Below are 23,159 nucleotides of genomic sequence, written 5' to 3'. Positions count from 1 at the left end.
CGCTGGCCAAGTAGAAAGTCCATTTGCATAATAAGATTAGGGCGGGGCAACCAGCCTTCCCTGGGCACCATGTAAACATTACACCTGACTAAGCCAGACTGTGAGGCCTACGTAAATCAAACACTGCCTCCCCCAGCCTGCCTATAAGATCTGGAGCAGTCCGCCGCCGGCCGGCTTTTCCCTTTTGGACACCTCTCTCATAAGAAAGAACAAGCTGCTCTCCTCTCTCCTTTCTTCTGCCTATTTAACTTCCTGCTCCTTAACCCACTCCATGTGTGTGTGTCCGTGTCATTAATCTCGGCACGAGATGACAAACCCAGGCAACGATGCTGCTTCAATAGGGCAGCTCCTTTAGGGGAACGAGACTCTGTAATTTGAATGTCGATGTGAGCAAAAGGGAGCGCACATAGAAAAGTAGAAAAGTTGACAGTGCCACTTGTGGCAGGATTTTACTGTCATTGTGAAAACTATATGAAATGATGAATTACAGTAAGGCTCAATGTTTCAGCATAATCTATCACAATAATAAGACTTCTATCAGCTTCTAAGTGATGTAGTTCTTTGCAGTCTGCTGGTTTGTCTGCAGCTTGGTGGTCAGAGAAGCAGTGCTCTGTGCCACCTGGCTGAGGCTCATGCACCCTGCAACTGATGCACCTGGCTGAGTCTTATTTGCTCTGATTAGTCACTTTTGCCTTCATTTGCTGGAAGTAAAATCCTGAGAGTTTACTTGCAAAGGGTGGTGTCTGGTTACATAATTAAGTTATTTAGTGGCGATTTCTGAGATCTAGGTTCACCCATCACCTGAGCAGTGTACTCTATACCAAATGTGTAGCCTTTGAAAAAAAAATTTAAATGTACCTAATCAATTTGTGAACTTCTGCAAAATAATTTAAAATCAGTGTTAAGTGTGTCAATTAGCTTATATTTGCTGTTTTTGATAAAGTAAAAGAAGAAAGAGATATGCTAACGGAAAAAACTGTTCAGATTGTAAGGAGAATCCTCATCTCCAGCCATTCACACTCAAAGTAAGAAACTATCTCACATCAAGGGTATAACTATAATACATTTTGTTGAAACCTTTGAGAGATTTAAGATTGTGCTTAGTAGACATCCTTAGTTATACAAAAGGGTTTCTAATATTAAGGGAGTTGTCACTTAGAAGCTTGGCAAGTCTCCCAGAGTAAAGGTGCCTGTTTTTAAAAGAATTTGTGAATGTGGCTTTTGATGAATGGACTAAACTATAACTGGATACACAGAAAAGCCCACATGAAATTAGAAACTATTGTGCATCAAAAGGACCCCATCAACTGAGTAAAATGGCAACACACAGAATGGAAGAAAATATTTGCAAATCATATACCAGATAAGGAATTAATGTCCAGAATACATAAAGAAATCCCCAGTCTCTGTAACAACAATAGCAACAAAAACAACAATGCAGTTAAAAGATGGGCAAAGGACTTGAACAGACATTTCTCCGAAGAAGATCAACAGATGGGAAATAAGCACAGGAGAAGACACTCAACATCACTAATCATTAAAGAAATGAAAATCAAACCTACAAGATGATACCACTTCACACCCATTAGAATTACTATTATTAATAAAACAAACTGAATATAACAATTGTTGGTGAGGACGGGAAGAAATTGAAGTCCTTGTGCATTACTAATGGGAATGGAAAATGGTGCAGCTGCTGTGGAAAACAGTATGACAGCTCTTCAAAAGTTAAACATAGAATTACTACATGAGCTAACCTTCTACTTCTGGGTATATACCTACAAAAATTGAAAGTGCAGACTCATAAAAACATTCGCACACCAACGTTCATGGCAATAATACAGGAGTTATTAAGAAACAGTTTTTAGGCCACTAGAAAGGGTAAAGATTCTTGGTGCAAATTTTCCTGTAATAAGAAGCAACCCCCTGAAACATTTCTTATTTAACAGAAAACGCAACATGAAGGGCCAGGCCAGCAAGCTTTGACATGCAAATACTGATGATTTAAAAACTGGGTCCACTTAACATGGCGTTTCCCACCTTTTCCTTCTGGTTACCAGGTGTGCCAAGTATTATGGCCACCTTTGGATAACACCATGTGATAAAACAGTGTGGTGACCCACATTTGCATATTAAAGGGCTAAGGTAGGAGGGCCAGGTTTTTCATGGGCTATGTGGATGATACACCTGGTTAAACCAATCCCCTGGGCCCTACGCAAATTAGATAATGCCTCCTTTAGCTTCCCAATATAAGCGACTACTTCTTTGCTGCACCCAGGGTTCCTCTTTGTTCCGAGCCCTCCATTCCTCCATTCATCAGAGCTGTCTCATTTTGGTTCATGGGCCGAGAATTCATTCATCGGAGTGGTATTAGGAGCGAACTTCAACCTTAAATCTGTCCTTTAATTTCAAGGCTTTCCTCCAGCTATCCTGTCGCCAAACTTTTCTTCTCTATCTGTAGTCTCTTACTCTCTCTGTGTGTGTCGAATGTGTAGGAACTTTTATGGGCTAGGGAAATAATCCTGTCAGGCAAGATCAGGAAATGCTGTAGACTGGGGATCTAGCTCAGGAAAATGCCATTGCAACCTTCTAGGAAGAGAGTTCTCCCCTTTCACCCACAGTGAGGTCACTCACTACTAACGCGCGGATGAGCCCATGGTATTTCTAAGCCAACAGCGCCATCTAGTGGAAATAGAAATCCTCTTCATAAGACACATTGCCGGTCCTTTGCTGCAGCAGTTAGGAGTAAGATGTCTTCCACAGCCAAATTTTAGTCTCGATATTGTCCCATCAGCAGGAAAATGGCCATTCAGTTGCTACATTCTTTTAAGGCACCTATTCTGTCTCCAATTAAGATAGTACTTAATTAGTAAGGGGATTTTAAATTCAGAAGATAACCGGAACCATTTTTTTTTTAAGGGTAAATGCTTCAGCACGGGCCATAATAGCAGGAAATCTAGCACATTGCCTACATTAAAGGAGCCTTGCCCAAAGGTGACACAGTCTCTCCCGAGATCCATTTTTCGGGGAGCCAGGAGGATCACACAGCTTTAGGAAGTCAAAGGGGAATCACACAAAAGGTGGAGAAGCTAAGGTTGCGTGGGTAAAGCATGGTTAGTCCCATCACTTAGTTCATCTGATTCCATGGCTTGAAGGACCATGCCTTCAAGCATGGGTGGCACATTTCACATGGGGCCAGGATCCAGAAACCAGGGAGGGAAAACTGTCCGAGGATGCTCCCTGTCTTCTCCTCCACTCTGGGTCATATGGAAAGGAAGGAGAATAAAAGGACGCTTTTATTCTCTTTTCTTTTCCTAAATGGGTAACAAATTATCTTCAGCTTGCACCCCTCTGGAATGCACTCTGAAACACTGGCACTTAATCTCAGAACATTGAAGAAAAAAGCAACTCATTTTCTTTCCCACAAGGGCATAGCATTTTTACTAAACCTTTACAAGTATTGTAAGATCAGCCCAGCTCTTTGAGCAATCGTATCAGGCAGGCCCAGGGAAAATAGTTCCCCAAAATTAAAAAAGCAACTTCCAGGGGAACCATCTAAGGATCCCCCTTAGTTGGGGCCCCTTCAAGTTCCCTTCTGATTACAGGACCTTAAGCAAATAAAGGGAGACTTAGGCTGATTTTCTGATGACCCTGATAGGTATATAAAAGCTCTCCAAAATATGAAGTAATGTCATGTTGCTCCTAAGTCAGACCCTCACTGCAGCTGAAAAGCAGGCAGCTCTGCGAGCAGCAGAGAATTTTGAAAATGTACAATATATCTCCCATAATACACCGAAAGGTAAGAAAGTAGATTGGGAAAGTGAAAAAGTAGTAGAAACACCATTCCCAATTGGGAGGGAAACAGTTCCAGTAGACAACTCTAACTGAAACCCCAATAGCTCAGGAGCTGAATGGAAAAGACAGCACTTTTTAATATGCATTTTAGAAGGCCTATGAAAAACCAGGACCAACCACTCAATTACTCAAAACTATCTATAATAAACCAAAAGCCAAATGAGAATCTTGTAGCCTTTATGGAAAGGCTGAGAGAAGCACTAATAGAATACGCCTCTTTATCCCCTAATTCAGTCAAGGGACAGCTCATCCTGAAGGACAAGTTTATTACACAGCCTGCTCCCAATATTAGAAGAAAACTACAGAAGCAAGCTATAGGAGCAAATAGCACCTTAGAGAACTTCCTGAAGGTGGCCACTTCAGTCTTTTATAATAGGGACCAGAAGGAGGCCCAAAAGAAAGAAAGAAACCTCAGAAGAAGGACAAAGTCTCTAGCAGCAGCTTAGCAGGCTTGCAAAGTCCAGGATCCCCCAGGTGCATCTGCTAATTGCTATTAGTGTGTCAGGCCAGGGAATTTTAAGAAGGAATGCCCAGGCAGCAAGATGAAGCCACCTCAACCCTGTCTAGTTTGTGGCAGAAACCACTGGAGATGAAACTGCCCCCAGAGGTGGAGGTTACTGGGTTCAGAAACAGTCTCACAGACGGTCCAGCAGGACTAATGGGTCCCAGGGCTCAAGCCCCAGCTCCAGCGGCTCAAATTGCCATTATAGCGCAGGATCCCCAGCTAATTCTGGAAATTAAAGAAAAGTAGACCTCGTTCTAAACACTAGAGCCAGTCTCTCTCTTTACACCTCTCTAATCCAGGCCTCCCCTCTTCCCGTAACATGACCGTAAGGGGCATCTCAAGGAAACCTCTAATCCAATATTTTTCTCAACTTTATTTGCAGTTAAGAGGACCTATTAACACATGCTTCCAAGCCATTGTCATGATAGTTCTACTATTCAAAAAAGCCTTCAAGTTAACCCTAGGAAATAATTTAACTAGGTACACTCCACATAAAGTAGCTAACAAACAGTGGTTAAAGCAAGAAGTACATAAGGCTGAATAAACAGTAGTCACTCTCCCCAGGCACAAGCACTCAAATAGCTAAACTAATAGCTCTTACAAGAGCACTTGAATTAAGCAAGGGAAAAATAGCTAACATTTATACTAACACTAAGTATGCTTTCTTAGCTCTCCATGCTCATGCTGCCATTTAAAACGAAAAACATTTTCTTACCACCAATAAATCTCCTATAAAATGTCACCAAAAAATTAGCAGGCTATTATCCTCAGTTTTTCTATCACAAAAAAAATAGCAAAAATGCACTCTGAGGAACATCAAAAGGAAACAGATAAGGTAGCCAAAAAATATAGGTTAGCTGATCAGGCAGCTAAGTCAGCGACAAGGAAACTTCAAGGCATTAACACGCTTCAAGCCCTTCTAATCTAGGAAGGCTCCATAAGAAAAATTAACCTCAGTATTCCCCTGCAAAAATAAAATAGGCCACTTCTCAAGGGCATACTTTTCAGCCCTCAAAATGGCTATAGTCAGAGAATGGCAAACTCCATTTTCCAGCTTCCAGCCAATAGAAAGTCCTTAAAATCCTTCACCAGGGGCCAGGCGTGGTGGCTGATGCCTGTAATCCCAGCACTTTGGGAGGCTGAGGCAGGCAGATCACCTGAGGTCAGGAGTTCAAGACATGGTGAAACCCCATCTCTACTAAAAATTTTTTAAAAATAGCTGAGCGTGGTGGTGGGCACCTGTAATCCCCGCTACTCGAGAGGCTGAGGCAGGAGAATTGCTTGAACCCAGGAGAGAGAGGTTGCAGTGAGCCGATACGGTGCCACTGAACACCAGCCTGGGTGACAGAGTGAGGCTCTGTCTCAAAAAAAAAAAAAAAAAAAAAAAAAAAAAAAAAAATCCTTCACCAAGCTTTTCACTTGGGAAAGGATAAAACTTATCAATGTGCTCAAAAATTGTTTTCAGGCAGAAAACCTCTAAACTGGTTAAACATATAACCTCTCTAGCTCACTTCCAACAGGAACCACCTTTATTTAACCCAGGAAACTTAGTAAAAACTCTCATCTCTGTCTCCTTAATAAGCCAAGCTGGGAAGAGCCCTACACTGTTCTTCTTTCAACCCCCTCAGCAGTAAAAGTTACAAAAATCAACTCCTGAATACATCACACTCAAGTCAAAGCCTGAAAAACTGAGGAAGCAACCCCTGACAGCCCAGAAAAACGTCCAGAATATCAATGTGAAGAAATAGAAGACCTTAAGCTAAAAATCATAAAAAAATAAGTAACTAAGTGAGGACTACTCATCTTACTCAGCCCTACTCCTACCTCACCAGATACATTTTATTGTTTCTAACCCTTCCTCTCAAAGTTCACCGCCGAATATTAAAACTTTTAATGCATATTTGCAGGGAGATTTAATTATACATGGGATTGCCTTTATAACTTTGTAAGTCCCCAAAGGGAAATGTTAGATCTTGGCAAGTCAAGTTTTAAATGGAAATTATTTATTATGCCACTCTTGTGGAAAATTGTTATAGTCACATTACTATTTGCAATAAAGCTATACTGAAGCCCCAGTAGCACACTGTGGCACCCACAATGTGGAATTCTCGTTGTGGAATTCTAATTGCTGAAATATTTTGCCTAATTATCATCATCAGAATTAATAATTGGAGAAAAGATTTAATCAAGATTGTTTTGCTTATAACAAGAGTAACAGTTGCGAATAAGAAGGAAGCATGAAAGTTTTACTATCATTAAGTTTATTAGGACTTTTTACTAAAGGTTGGTAATATAATGCACTCTAAGCTATGAAAAGGTTATAAAGAAAAAAATTATATAAGGAAGAATCTCATATAATAAGTACTTGTCCTAAAAGGAAATGATTTGTTGTTTAAAGGATGGATGTTTAGGACAAGTCAAAATGTTTAAGTATGTTATAAAAGGGTCTGTAAAAGTCATTAAAAATTTTAATTATTAAAGGAAAAGAATTGTTAAAATTAACAGTATTTTAGCCACCAATAACATATTTCTCCCAATCATATTGCAAGTTATAAAATGGCCTAAAGCTTAAGTTATTCTCTAATGGTAAGTCAAGGGGGAAATGTATGCTTTTCTCAAGGAAAATGTTACTTTTATATTAAGGTTTCTAATAACATACAGCGACATCTAGTGAAGGTAAACTGGTATGGCAATCCATTGGTGTAACTAACAGGTGTCAAACTCCATCAGTTATGGTCTATGGGACCCCCACTAATGGTGGTAATCTTAATACTCACATTCTAGCCCAATATTTTAAACCTTATTTTAAAATTTCTCTCTTTTCGCCTAGAAGCAATCAAACAACAAATGGTGCTGCAAGCAAATCCACACATAAACATGCCATTCTTCAGAGAATCCTTAAATCAACCTCAGGAGAAGACCCAACTGCTCTTCCCGCACACGATGCCCTTTTTCAGCAGGAAGTAGCCAGAAAGAATCATCATCCAACACCCCCTAACAGCAGTTAGGTTTGCTTCTCTTGAGGTGGGGAATAATATGGGAGTTGTTAAATAGTTTTTAGGCAGCTAGAAAGGGTAAAGTTCTTAGTGGAAATTTTCCTGTAATAAGAAGCAACCCCCTGAAACATTTCTTCTCTAACAGAAAAGGAGGCTTGAAGGCCCAGGCTGGCAGGCTTTGATATGCAAATGCCGGCAATTAAAAAATGGGTCCACTCAATATGGCGATTCCTGCCTTCTTCTCCTTGTCACCAGGTATGACAAGTGTCATGGCCATCTCCAGATAACACCAGGTGTTCAAAACATAATGGCGACCCACATTTGCATATTAAAGGACTAAGGTGGGAGGGCCAGGTTTTCTGTGGTCTATGTGAATGACACACCTGGTCAAACCAATCCCCTGCGCCCTGTGCAAATCAGACACTGCCTCCTCCAGCATCCCAACATAAGCAACCACTCTTCCGCCACACATGGGGTTTCTCTTTGTTAGAATCCTCCCTCCCTCTGTCTCTGTATGAGGGAGCTGTTTTCTTCTTCCTTCCTTCTTTCTTGCCTAAGAAACTCTCCGCTCCTTAAAACCATTCCACATGTGTCTGTGTCATTTTATCTAAATTGGCGTGAGCCCAAGGACCCTGGAGTTCCTCCAGTCATCAGAGCTGTATCAGCAGCATTATTCACAAAAGGAATATGTGGAAACCCATATGTCCATTAGCAGATGAATTCAGAAACAAAATGTGACATATACATGTAATGGACAATTATTCAGCTTTCAAAATTTATAAAATTTTGATACATGCTACAACATGGATGAGTCTTTAAGACATTATGTCAATGAAATAAGGCAATCACAAACGTATAAATACTGTATGATTCCACTCCTGTGAAGTATGTAAAGTAGTCAAAATCATAGAAACAGATAGTAGAAAGGTAGTTGCCAAGAGCTGGGGGGACAGGGTCGAAGGAATTCATGTTTAATGGGGTTAGTATCCGTTTTCAAAAGGAAAGAGATCTAGAAATCTGTTTCACAACAGTGTGTATATACTTAACACTATTGAACTATACATTTTAAAATGGTTGTGATGGTAAACTTAATGTTACGTGTTTTCCCCCAATAAAAAGAAAAATGGATTAGGGTTCTAGTGAGCAAAATGAAGATTCAATCCCCAATCTCTCTGATTCCCAAATCATGCACTTATAAGCACTACCATTTCTATTATTAAACACAATGAACCTGTACTCCCTCACTATACTCATATTCTAGCCCAATATTTTAGACCTTCTTATAAACTTTTTCTCTTTTCACCTAGAAGCAATCAAACAAACGATGCTGCAAGCAAATCCACACATAAACATGCCATTTGGAAAACAACCAGAGGAATGGGCAATTTCCTATTAGTGACCATTTCTAGAAAGGGCTCTAGGGGAACTTCCCCTGCAAGCCCCCCACTAGACTGCACCTAGATCTAAGTCAGTCCTCATACTTGCCACTAGTAACCTCACAGCAGTGTGTATTTTGTTTTAATAGAGTAGCTGAACCCTCCTAAGTGTATTCCTATGCGTTTGAAATCTTAATTTTAAAAACTTGCTCTTTGGAAAAAAAATTGTTTAAAAAAGAAATCCCACAAAATGTTTAAGATAGTATATTAGTCTGTTCTCATGCTGCTAATAAAGACATACCTGACACTGGGTAATTTATAAAGGAAAGAGGTTTAATTGACTCACAGTTTCACATGGCTGAGGAGGCCTCACAATCATGGCAGAAGGTGAAGGAGGAGCAAAGTCATGTCTTTCATGGTGGCAGGCAAGAGAACATGTGTGGGGGAACTCCCCTTCATAAAACCATCAGATCTCATGAGACTTATTCACCATCACAAGAACAGCATGGGAAAGACCCACCCCCATGATTCAATTACCTCCCACTGGGTCCCACCCACCACACGTAAGGATAATGACAACTACAATTCAAGATGAGATATGGGTGGGGACACAGCCAAACCATATCAACATCCTTCTTCACATGGCAGCATCAAGGAGAAGAATGAGTGCCCAGCAAAGGGGGAAGTGCCTTATAAAACCATCAGATCTCATGAGAACTAACTCACTATCACGAGAACTGGATGGGGGAAACTGCCCGCATGACTCAATTATCTCTACCTGGTCCCTCCCATGACACATGAGGATTATGGGAACTACAATTCAAGGTGAGATTTGGGTGTGGACACAGCAAAACCATATCTGATAGCTATTTCAATAAAAGGCCACCAGGTTAAACTAAAAGGGTCTAAGATTGGTAAAAATGCAAAAAGTCTCTGGGTTCCCAACCAAGTAAATAAATTGTTACATTTTATGCCACTAAATTTTGGAGTGGTTTCCTACGCAACAATAGAAAACTTATACTTACTTTAAAGTATAAAAATCTATTTTGTCTGATATCAATCCAGCTAAACTAGTTTTTTTAATTTGTTTATATTTTTCCATTCTTTTACTTTTGTTACTTATGTACGATATTTTACATATGTCATTTGTAAGCAGAATGTGTGTGTGTTTATATGTGTATGTGGTATGATAATCTTTGTCTTTGCTTTTAATTAATCTTTATCTTTGGTTTTTAATTGCAGTACTTAATCCCTCTACATATAATTACTTAGGTATTTTAGCTTATATCTTTTGTCTTAACATTGGCTTTCAAATTTGTTCTGGATTTATGAAATAAATCCTAAATACATGTTTTTCTTTCTCTTAATTGCCTTCTTTTAGTTGATTGTGCTTAAAGGTCGGCTTTCCTCCCTCTGATTTTGTAATTTTATAGAAATATTATTTCATTGTATGTGTTTGCTTTGTACTGGGTCAACTTAGCTATACTAAAGTACCCTCGACCCAACTCTAATGAGCCATGAACTTCAAGTTTTGTTATTCCTGTCAACATTCAGCTCAGCTACCCTGACTCATATTCACCCTTTCTGGAATCAACAGATTCTTTGAGGGGAAAAATATTTTATTTTATTTTATTTTATTTTAAATGTTTTATTTTTAGCTATTATGGGTACATAATAGTTATACATATTTATGGGGTACATGTGATATTTTGATACAGGCATACAATGTGTCATGATCAAATCAGGGTAACTGGGGTATCCATTACCTCAAACATTGATTAATATCATTTCCTTGTGTTAGGAATATTCCAATTCCACTCTTTAAGTTGTTTTAAAATATACAATAAATTATTGTTAATGACAGTCACCCTATTGTTCTGCCAATCATAAACTATATTTTTAAAAAATGAATATTAGCCATATATATTTTTTATTTTGCTAACCATTGTTAATGGTGTTTTATCTCCTTATGGATTGTGAGCCCATTTATGTATGGCTGATATTAATCTGTAGGAATCCTGAGGTATTCTGCTTGAAGTGACATTCCTCCAGATATAAATACTATTTGCTTCCATCATGCACCCTCATCTTTTACCAATCTGGGACAAGCGTAGCCTCATGGATTAGAATCCTAACCACATAGGTAACAAATATTCGGAGCCTAAATCCATAAGAGATCCAAAGTATAGTTATGAATTCTCAATGAGTATTTTATTCATTGGTTTTTCTTTTTGTTTCATTTACCTAGAACTGAGAAGAAAACAGGTGATAATATGTTTTCTCCTTTTGCTTTAAAGAAGTGCATATTTGTTTTGTAGACCATCTTTCCAATTAGACTGAGGCAGTTAAATATTACTATTGTATATGAGGGTTGAGGGCTTAAGGGAGTTGTAACCTATCCTTTCACTGAGGATGTAGATTTTTTGAAAAATCAACAATGTCAACAAGCTTTAGAAATTAAGATGCTTCACTTTGTAAAAGTGAGTAGATGCTATATACAAAATAATGAAAACTTGATTAATTTGTATGAATGTGTTCATTGCAAATGCAAAATAGAATGGTTGGTAATTTCCATTGCCTCACTGAAATCAAGTTAAAGAGATACATTAATTTTAAAATAACAATGCATAAACTAAGACTTACCAGATTTTTGTCCACAACAATATGCATTTCAATATATCGAGGAAACAACTTAATAAAGTCAGTTTTCTGAAAAACACACAACATGAGTCATGAGGAATTTACAAAAATTTACCTTCTCCTGAAATTATATTGAGAGATAAACTGAAAGATACATTGCTCCTGATTACATAACGAGGCTGTTTTCAAGTACAAAATTTAGGTACTATTCAGAAGATTCCAGTTCAAAGTGCCCTGGGTAGTAAGACTTTTCTATTAGATTTCTCAAGATATGTAAATACTCAGGTATCTTTTACTTTTATAATAATCGAAACAGAAATTTTCAGTTTATAACATAAAGCTTTGTTTTTTCTTAGCCTTTTCATAATTTTTATACTAAGCTTTCATGCGAGCAGATTTTCTGCTACCAATTACTAGGAAGTTACTTTTGGCAAACAATGTAGTCTGGAAAAATATTAAAATTTACAACCAATGGCAATTTGCTGGAGCCAGACGTGTTATTTAAAGCAGTCTATAGGTCTTGGTAGAGAAAAAAAATCATCACTTTGCTTTACATGTACTTTATGTAAGTTGCTCATCCATTTTTGAACTCTCAACTGAGAAATCCAGGTTGTATAATATTCTCCCCTAAATTATCTGAGTAATTGAAGTAAAGGAATATTTTACATTAATTATCTAAATGTTCACATGTGAAAATTAATGTTTCAGTTTCTTTTATACTGTATTCATATCTTTATATTTCTAAGATTAAGTTTTTGCTAAGCTTTCATCTAACGGCAAGCATAATGACAAACATAAGTTTATTCTCTTGCCATTTTAAAAGACACGTAGGGCCCTTATTAAAAAGTAAAATAGTTTTAAGATTTGTAAGTCACCAAATCTTGGCTCTGAAAGTACTTTTTATTACCCAAAATTATACTAAATTAAAATAAAAGAGTCAATACTTACTTCTGAACTTTTTCTGACTTGATACTCTGAATTAAACCAAGAATAAGTGTCATTTTCTTCTAAGAGAATATTAGTGTCAGCATATTTTTCTTCATAAATCTTGTGTATAAATCCTGATACAGCCTCCATTGGTTCAATTCCATATGAGATGTTTTTCAGTTGCATTGTTCCCCTGAGTGTTAAGACAATCGAAACAAGTCTGAAATGATTCTACTAAAACCATAATATTATAATGAGAAATTTGGGCCACAGTTTTTAAGATTTAAAGTGACCTTAGTTTTTTTTTTTTACTTTTATCTCTTTATCTTTTGGGGTCTTTCTTACACCAGAACTAGACCACTATATCACAGGATACATATTACCTTACATTACACATCTGTGATTATCTTCAAGAAAGCATGGTAGTGGCATGGATCTGTGCACTTAAACAGGTTGAAACTCCTTTCTGTTATGTATATTTTCTAACCAGCCTGTAGAATCTCTAGGCAGTCTCTTCTTTAGTCTTTGATTCCTTCTCTTTGATACACTTAACTCTCCTCTGACACTTGATACCCTAAATCGTTCATTTGTGTGGGCTGGATTGAAGGTACTATATACCTAATAATGACTGATTGCAGAGCCCGCGTCCCTTAGTCCCATGCATTCCACAATTGTCAATTATTCTAGGACATTAGGAAATTGGACAAGAATAGAATTTGAGAAAACTAAAAAAGTATGAGGAGACCAATCAATCTCCCTATACTCAAGTTTTCTTAAAGCCTAAAGCAGCAGATCCTGTCAGTATCAACAAGTAGCCTCTCACCAGGAACAGATACTGCTGGAATATCAATCCTATTTTATTAGTAATTTTGGTTCAGTCCTTAAGGAACTGAAATATAACAAAGGTGATTATAGATTAGAACAGATACATGGAGAATTAATTCATAGGCTAGCAGGATATAATACTGGCAAATTGAGTATCTTTACGTAGTCTACAACCTGAGTCCTGAACATATGCTGAGAGTCACAAGAGAATTTGGAATACCCACAGCATATCCATTATAATTGCAATCCATCTAGGAAAAAAAAAGAAAAATTAATGGATAACTTATTTTTAAAATAAACACCCCGTATATATTATTTATATTTATTTATATGTATTACTTTATATTTTTTATTTTTTACATTAGCTACATTTACTATTTATTACTTTAGCAACATTTCTACTTTAATGTAACTGGCAATTACCTAATAAATTTGTGCCATGTAGAAATAAGCACCAGCCCGTTATTCAATTTCAGCGAATATGTAAAATAACATTCTAGTAATTATAGAATGTTTGTCTTTTTAAAGAAATCTAGAATTACAAATACATAACAAAAAAAAACCTAATTCTTACCTGAACTAGCAGAGGTTTGGAATGACGGATGTCATTTTTGTCATAAGAATTAATAACAGAAGCTGAAGATAAAATTGATCTAGGCAAAAATAATAAAAACATGCTCAAGTTGTGAAACAAGGTAGAAAAAATATTCATATACAAATTTTCTTTTTACTGAAAAATTTAAAGTAGTGCTAATCTACTTGTTTTATCCTATTGTCCATGTATTTCTAGCACTTAAACTGAATTAGGTGCTTAGTGAGACATTTTAACTAGAATGACATAAAATACAAAAATGCAGATAAATGAGCAACTCAAATTGCTAGAGACATGAAGAAGAAATAGCATAGGTCCCAATTTCCAGCATAGAACTTTCTAATCTTTGTCTATTTCACTCATTGATTTTAGATTTTATACCCAAATTTCAAAATTAAAGGGTAAGGTTAGGACAGTGATAGGGTTTGGCTCCGTGTCCCCACCCAAATCTCATCTTGTAGCTCCCATAATTCCTACATGTCATGGGAGCGACCCAGTGGGAGATGACTGAATCATGGGGGCGAGTCTTTCCCATGCTGTTCTTGTGATAGTCAGTGGGTCTCATGAGATCTGATGGTTTTAAAAACGGGAGTTTCTCTGCACAAGCTCTCTCTTTGCCTGCTGCCATCCATGTAAGAGGTGACTTGCTCCTCCTTGCCTTCCACCATGATTGTGAGGCCTCCCCAGCCATGTGGAACTGTAAGTCCAATAAACCTCTTTCTTTTGTAAATTGCCCAGTCTTGGGTATGTCTTTATCAGCAGTGTGGAAACAGACAATGTAGAAACAGAAAATGTAGAAAACAAACAGAAAATGTAGAAAGAGTTACTTGGTCTCACTACAAATTCATATTTGCTAAGCTTTGCTAAGGGCCAATTTCTTCTCAATAACTCTGGTCAGAATTGTATTTCCCTCAGTAACTATTCAAAAACTTGACACTACTCCTGTCAATCATCCCACAAAACCCCCATGTTCCCTCACTGCCAGATCACCTATTCCCATCTGCACTCTTTATCTTTATTGCCAGAAGGTTACTGCTTTCATTCAGAACAAACCCTTACACTGGTGCTATAGATACCATCCTGTGCCATATACGGAGGACACTACTTTTTCTCTCCTATAATTTTGAACTCTTGTGCTCTACTGGATTTTTATCACAATGCTATTTAAAATGATACTAATAAGTCATTATTATCCTAAAGAACTCTTTCTTGACCCCATGTTCTACTGTGGCTATTCCTTATGTACATTTTTTTCAATTCTTAACAGATTTCATCAAAAGAATTGTCTACACACAATTCCTTCACTTTCTCAATTCTTATTATCCCTGAAACTTCCCTGGAAAAGGTCCACAAATATTAGAATGCCAAATCCAAAAGGCATTTTAAAAAATCATTTTTACACTGGACCTCTAGCTTCATTTTGAAAACTGTGGCCACTCAGTCCCCTCACTAAACTTACATAACACTTCATTCTTCTGCTATTCTTCCCTCCTCTTTGGTCCCTCCAGCTTTATCTTCCATGTTGGCTGCTGTTTTTGTTCAACTTATCCCAGGAAACATTGCCGTTTTCCAGGGTTTAGTCTTTAGCCACCATCTATTTATAAGCACCCTACGTAAGAGCACTCATTTAAAAAAACACAGCCAAGCTACCGCTTTCTGCTCAATCTATATACCTATAGCTAAAACTAGTTCCCAATATTCCTATTGAATATTTTCAGAGATTCAAATTCCTAGCCACATATGGCCCAGGATGGCTTCTAATGTGGCCCAACGCAAATTTGTAAACTTCCTTAAAACATTATGAGATTTTTAAAGTTTTTTTTTAGCTCATCAGCTATCATAAGTGTATTTTACATGTGGCCCAAAACAATTCTTCCAGTGTGGCTCAGGGGAACCAAAAGATTGGACACCCCTGATCTAGAGGAAAAAACACACTTGGATATCTCACATGTGCTAAAAAACCGAAATCACCCCTTCCTCACACAAATATATCCCCTGTTCATATCCCTCAGTTAATTATGCTATAGCCTATTCATTTTCTTGAGCGACAACTAAATTATCTGAAATTCCTCACTGTTTACCAGTCATTCTACCAAATCTGTATTGAGGTCCACCAATTTTTCTTTCAAGTGCTATCACTGGTGCCATTGTTCAAACCACTGCCGTTGATCACCTTAACTCTAACTTGGTCCCCTCAAAAACAGCCTAAAAGACTCTATGTGGCTACATAAGTACATATTTAAAACCATTTTTGGCTCCCAATATCTGACCACGGCAATCTGAATCTTCTACAGCCTGGCTCCTACCTACCTTTCCCGAATCTTTTACCTCTATTTTTCAGAAAATTTGTGCTTCAATAATTCACATTGACTGTGCACATCAGAAAAGCCACTCTGTCTCACACCTCTGTGCTTTACCATGATTTCTTCTCTAAACAGAATGTTGGCTGGGTGCAGTGGTTCACGCCTATAATCCCAGCACTTTGAGAGGCCAAGGAGGGAGGAATGCTTGAGGCCAGGAATTCAAGGCCAGCCTGGGCAACATGGTGAAACCCCATCTCCCCATCTCTACTAAAAATACAAAAAATTACCCAGGCATGCACACCTGTAGTCCCAGCTATTTGGGAGGCTGAGGCACGAGAATTGCTGGAACCCAGGAGGTAGAGGTTGCAGTGAGCCGAGATCACTCCACTGCACTCTAGCCTGGGCAACAGAGCAAGACTGTCTCAGAAAAAAAAAAATGTCCCCCTGTCCTGCCCCTCTTCTTTACATAGCTCTGTCTCTTCCCTTAAGATACGAATAATCTCTTACCTCTTCCATAAAAGCCTTTCCTTACTTCCAAGGAATACTATTTACACATTTATCATATTACCATATTATAATAAAATTATTTGTTTTTCTATTAAGGTGTCTGAATGTATCTTTCTTTATTATAAATTCTTTAACAGTGCAATATGTTTTATTCTCTTTTGCATGCCTAGGACTTTACTCAATACTCAGTATAGAGTAGGTATCAATATATTTGAATCAAAATGATTCATTCTACTTATACATACTTTTAGAAATTAAGAAGCCAAAGTATTAAAATTTGAAAGGACAAACTAATTACTTACTGCTTTTTGAGACGGACAAAATATGGCTTTCCTTCTATTGTAATCATGTAAACAACCTATAACAAAATTATTAGAAAAATTCAATAATAACACATGCCAAGTAGTGTATCTTCTCCAAATTAGAGTTTAAAATATTGACAAAATTAATAACAACCTGTAACCATTACATTGGCTTTCCTTCCCACACAGATACTTGGAGCTTCAGAATTCTGCATTGAGAACCAAGTGATAAAGCACTCACTTGCTTGCTATTCACTATTACTCACACTTCTGAGGGAGAAGCTTACCCGATGATTATTATCTTTCAGTTCAGACAGACCCCACCGTCAAGGATGTTCACCTCAATGGGTCCTTGTGAGAGCTTACCTAGAGCTCTCCTGGAAGGTAAATTGTCCTGCTCATTGAAAGAGACCCTCCCAAAAGATAGAAGTACAAGAAATGTAATATGCTTCTAGCAATATAACATCAAAAGCCATTGCATTTTACTTATCTATGTGAGCAATCAAACTCCTCTGGAATAGAATGTAGGAGAGAATACAGGGAGACTAAAGACACGTCTAGAGAACACCATAGAAGATAATAGAAAATGCAATGGTCATTAAATTATGTATTTGGTTAATTTAAGAAATAGCATTTAACAGTTTTCAATTCCTCAACTTTATACTGGAGCATAACAAGCTACTTTGTTTCAGGTAAATGCTCAGTGAGGAATCGGTTGAATGGCATTCTGAAAAGAAGTATAAGTGGAATTTGGAAGGGATCTTTAAAATTGTGCCCTCTAAAATCCTTTTATATTAAACAAATAAGATTAAAATTAAAGGATAATATGAAAGCACCAATAAAATTTAAAATCCACATATTTTACAAAGCTAAAACAAAAAAAACTAAAATAAACCAAAAATGTACAAAATCAACCAATAGAAGGAAAAAACTCTCAAAAGACACATTATGCAGAGCCTCCACATCTTTTCATATACAATATCCAACTGATATAAGCTGAATTGTAACCCCCCTAAAAATTCATTAGATGAAATACTAATCCCCAGCACCTCAAAATGTGACCATATTTGGAGATAGGGTCTTAATGGCCGATGTCATTCTTAACTGTGAGAACCATGAAAGTTATCCTATTAAATCAGGAACAAAGCAAAGGACTTCCCTTCTCTCCGGTACTTTTTAATATCACACTGAAAGTCCTAGCTAATGCAATAAAGCAAAAAAAGCAAATAAAATGGATACAGTTTGGCTAGAAATAAATGTGTGTCCTTATTCACAGATTACATGATTGTCTATGTAGAAAATCTGAAAGAATCACCAAAAAAAATACCCTGGAACAAATAAACAATTGTGGCAAGGTTGCAGGATACAAAGTTAATATTAAAAACTCATTATCTTTCCTTCATACCAACAATGAACAGGTAATAAGTTAAGTGAAACACACAATGTCATTTACATTTCACCCTGAAAAATGAAATACTTAGGTAGAAATATAGCAAAATATATATTTGGGAGAAAAACTACAAAACTAATGCAAAAACTCCCAAAGAACTAAATAAATGGAGGGATATTCCATGTTTATAGATAGAAAGACTCAATATTGTTAAGATGTCAGTTCTTTCCAATGTCATCTATAGATCGATGTAATCCCAATGAAAATATCAGCAAGCTATTTTATAGATACCAACAAACTGATTCTCAACTCTATATGTAGAGCCAGAAGACCCAAAATAGCCAATATAATATTGAAAGTGAAGAACAAAGTTGGAGAATTGACACCACCCAACTTCAAGACCTAGTATAAGGCCAGGCGCAGTGGTTCACACCTGTAATTCCAGCACTTTGGGAGGCCAAGGCAGGTGGATCACCTGAGGTCAGGAGTTCAAGACTAGCCAGGCCAACATGGCAAAACCCTGTCTCTACTAAAAACACAAAAATTATCTGTGCATGATGGCGGGCACCTGTAATCTCAGCTACTCAGAAGGCTGAGCCAGGAGAATCACTTGAACCTGGGAGGCAGAGGTTGCAGTGAGCCAAGATCATGCCACTGCACTCCAGCCTGGGCAACAGAGTGAGACCCTGCCTCAAAAAAAAAATAAAAGATTTAGTATAAATTTACAGTCCCCAAAGCAGGGTGGTGTTTGCAAAATCATAGACGAACAGTTCAAAGAAATAGAGATCCCAGAAATAGATCCACATAAATATGGTCAATGGATCTTTGACAAAGAAGCAGAGGCAAAACCATGTTTTTAAAAGACAGACTTTTCAAAAAATTGTACTAGAACAACAGTATTGCCACATGCAAAAAATAAAAATAAAAAAGAATCTAGACACAGACTTTAAATCCCTCACAAAAATTAACCCATAATGGACCACACACCTAAATGTAAAATGTAAACACTGTAAAACTACTGGAAATGTTCACTAGAAAAAAAGAATAAAATACACTGGGTGTGACCACCGTAGAAATTATGTTGCTATCTAAATGAAACAGACTATAACTGCAAGCAAATTCTACAAAACAGGGAACTGTTAGGGGAAGTCAAATCATCAGGAAGCTGTAATTTAAGAAGGAAGTATGTAATTTAGATGCTTATAATTTATTTCAGGTGAACAACAAATAATTTTAGTATAAGTAAGCCTCATGTAGTATTTCTCTTTTATCTTTATGTACACACGCATTTAACTGGGTATTCTATATTTTTATTTACTAAGTCTTATAACTGTGCGTCCTTAGGCACTTTTACTTTTGCAGGTCCTACTCCATATGATACCAAACATATTCAAATAAAATCAAATCCCACAATAATTATAATTTTCTGTTGCTAAAATATATTACAATGTAAATTTTTAAATCATTACAGTTAAAAGAAACACACTGAATTTCCATATTATAAATGCCTTTATAAAAATTCTAGAAATTAGACGTGAGGAATTCAAAGATTATCAGTGATAAACAATGGAAAGGGAGAGTTGGTATTATTAATCTCAGGAAAAAGGAAATTAAACAAAGATGTAATGTCACCTCTTCTTTCCAATCAGAAAGGGAAGCTGTCATAGGGCTCATACACCACAGCATAGCTAGTAATTCACTTGTGAGGCAGCGAGGAGGGGTGTTCAAGCTGCATGATAAGCATGTTGGTAAATAAAACTCAGCTACTAGAGGAAGAAAAGGTAAAGAAAGGGTATATGGGGAAGGGGAAACGATATAAATAGTATATCCTTATGTGAAACAGAGAGGAAAGATTTCTGAAACCACTAAACGGAAAAAAAATAAATTTGGAGGCCCATAATTACTAAATAACAATAGATTATCTTATACTGGAAGAAGCCATGTGAGAAGTATTCTCCTGCCAAATTATTAGAGAAGGAACATTCACTACCATCCAATCTCGGACTGTGAAATTGATGTGATCATTAACAGATAAGCCTGCCCAGAGGTCATCACCATTCAGATCCTCACTGACTTAGAAAAAGCTAAGACAAATCACTAGGGGATCACTAGGGCTAGAACTAGGATACCAGAAAACTCAGTTATCAAGATAAATCATATCTTAATGCAACCTTTTTAAAAATCAATGCAAAAAAACACCATGATGAAAAAAAAATCAAAATTTTCAAGACAGGCAGGATCTGATCCTGTAGTTACATGATGCATTTCACTTGCCTCACTCTAATCCTGGTCCTGGGGGGATCCAAGTTTTCTGCTACCTCCTTAAATTTCAAACTTGGGGGATCCTACACTTAGCATTTTGGCCCCAAGGGATCTTATCCCTAAAATCCTTCATCATCAACAGAAACACACACAGTCTCACACATTCGTAAACATCAAAATGTTCCCTCTTGTGAACCTGTTCTCAGCTGTCAGCTCTGCCCCCAAGAAGTGCAGTCCTGCCCACATTCAGCACTTTTGGTCTTGACATTAAACGCAACTTAAACAACATTTCATAGTAAAAATATTATTAAAATTACATTATGTTCTGGATCTGTTTTTGCATCCGATGATGAAATCTTCTCTGGAATTGTGGTCTGCAGGAAGATTTTATGAGGATCTAAAAATAAATAGAAACTATGTTATTTTGATACCTGTGATCTTATGTTATTCATTTCTAACTCTGATTCTGCATTTGTTTCTCTACATTAGCAGCTATTTTTAAAATAATCTACACATCTCGCCCTTTCCACTGTCTTTCTAGTCATTCTTACCTACAAATTTCTGATCCCTGGTCAACATCTCAAATTTTTATTCCCATTCTCCCCTGAAAATCCCTCTCTCAATACACACACACACACACAGTTGGCACTGGCACAGCTAAGTTAACGCTAAGTGCCAAATTCGGTGTTGTAAACAGATGTGGAAATGAGAAAACACAGATGCATCAAGCAAGATTTTGCAGGGACGAATATAGAATATTGAATACAAGGATAATCTGCACTTTTCAGTGGGGCAGGTGGAGGATAACAGTTGCCAAATCAGTAAATCCTTGATAGGTAGCTTTTTTACAGTGATGCAATTATTCGTGGAGTAGCAGAATTTGGTATGTGGAAAAAACCACATATTTCGTTTTTGTTCATTTTCTGCATCAGGAAGCCATCCCAGAGAAGTAAAACGATTTTCTGTCGGAGGCTGCCTCTCTGCCTTTTTGGCCACAGACCTTGAAGCAAGGGGCCAGGAGAAACCGGGAGAGCGTGGAACCAGGGTAAAGTCTGGGCTGGACCTGGGCCGTGAAAAGAGAGAACAAGGTCTCCCTCGGAAGCCTGGATTCCTGGACTTACTGAGGTCTGCATGCATCCCACCAAGTCCAGTGAGAAGCACCAGAAGAAGGAACATGGCTCGCTGTCTTGGAGCCCTGGCGATGAACAGCAGTTGAGACGTTGAGACCTGGAGAGGCGCAGCTCGCGCAGGGCTGAGCGCGCGTGAAGCGGCCCAGGGAGGCTGCAGAGAGGAAAGAAAAGCGCACAGACGAAGCGGGAGGTGATTGGAAGTAGGTAACGCGCTGCTGGCAGGCAGCAGAGCACTCAAGAGAAGCGTCTCAGCATTGATATGCCAGTCAGTTTATTGTTAAGAAAATGTGGCACATATACACCATGGAATACTATGCAGCCATTAAAAAATGATGAGTTCATGTCCTTTGTAGGGACATGGATGAAACTGGAAACCATCATTCTCAGCAAACTATCGCAAGGACAAAAAACCAGACACCGCATGTTCTCACTCATAGGTGGGAATTGAACAATGAGAACACGTGGACACAGGAAGGGGAACATCACACACCGGGGCCTGTTGTGTGGTGGGGGGAGGGGGGAGGGATAGCATTAGGAGATATACCTAATGTTAAATGACGAGTTAATGGGTGCAGCACACCAACATGGCACATGGATACATATGTAACAAACCTGCACATTGTGCACATGTACCCTAAAACTTAAAGTATAATAATAATAAAATTAAAAAAAAAAGAAGAAAGGATTCCTAATTGTCAATTCTCAGGTTAGGGTGGTGCCTGGTGAGGCTTTTGCTTATATCTTTTACTTAGACCATCGCTTTTTTAATTAACTTCCAGTTACAGTGAGAAAAGAAACAAATATAAAAATATTCTGGTTCCTGACAACAATCAAGTTTCTTCCCATTACATTTATATACCATGCAAACAGTTTAGCTAGAACCAGGCAAAATGAATGTTTGCAGAAAATGTTGCAAACGCTGTGATTTTAACATTCCATGGTTGGAGACACCATTATAGGGCAGCTATTGAATGCAGAACAGCCCATACAATCCTTGCTCAGACAGACTTCCAACAAATCTTCTCTAATGTCCCAAACTATTACTGCTGCATTCTGTGTAATCCTGCAGTCCCTAGCTTTTACTTCTTTATTCAGACCCTTTAAAATTCTGCTTCTAGTAGAAGCAGAAACAGTTTAGTTTATTGGGGTCCATACGCACTGTTTCCTTTGCAAGTCCTAGCACACATCATATTAAATACACTAAAATACAGCCACATCCCCACATTAACTGTAAATTTTCAGTAAAAATCTGAAAGCGTGTTTATAAATATGCTTTGAAATTACTTGGATGAAAATCTAAGGGATGTTATCAGCAGAAGAACAATAACAAAATCTTTAAAAAGAACCAAGAGACCAAGAAATAAAGTCACAAGACATGAAATTAATAGTAGAATGGATACAATTGCTTAATGAAGCAGAAATTTGGAATATGATATTGGCAAACTCTGACAGAAAAGAACAAGGAAAGAAAAAGGTAGGAATGCAAAAATAAAGTTATATGGAAAATAGAAATAGAACTGTCTGTATCTAGAGAATAGCATTTCCCCCC

General features: G+C 37.6%; 1 protein-coding gene across 1 annotated transcript in view; it reads right to left on the bottom strand.

The window, feature by feature from the left end:
- LOC100607962 (disintegrin and metalloproteinase domain-containing protein 5) overlaps positions 1–21,656 on the bottom strand; it is a 104,816-nt gene extending 83,160 nt beyond the window's left edge. The window contains exons 1-7 of the mRNA XM_030818371.1: positions 21,602–21,656; positions 20,798–20,877; positions 16,829–16,884; positions 13,699–13,777; positions 13,299–13,375; positions 12,321–12,492; positions 11,376–11,441 (exon numbers count right to left, since the gene is read on the bottom strand). Coding sequence (XP_030674231.1) covers positions 11,376–11,441; positions 12,321–12,492; positions 13,299–13,375; positions 13,699–13,777; positions 16,829–16,884; positions 20,798–20,877; positions 21,602–21,656 — 585 coding nt within the window. The remainder of the gene's footprint in view (positions 1–11,375; positions 11,442–12,320; positions 12,493–13,298; positions 13,376–13,698; positions 13,778–16,828; positions 16,885–20,797; positions 20,878–21,601) is intronic.
- Between the last annotated feature and the right edge of the window lie 1,503 nt (positions 21,657–23,159).

The sequence above is a fragment of the Nomascus leucogenys genome, chromosome 8, assembly GCF_006542625.1.
Source record: "Nomascus leucogenys isolate Asia chromosome 8, Asia_NLE_v1, whole genome shotgun sequence".
Lineage (NCBI taxonomy): Eukaryota > Metazoa > Chordata > Mammalia > Primates > Hylobatidae > Nomascus > Nomascus leucogenys.
The sequence above is the reverse complement of the archived record's forward strand: the minus strand, read 5'-3'. Positions and strand labels throughout refer to the sequence as shown.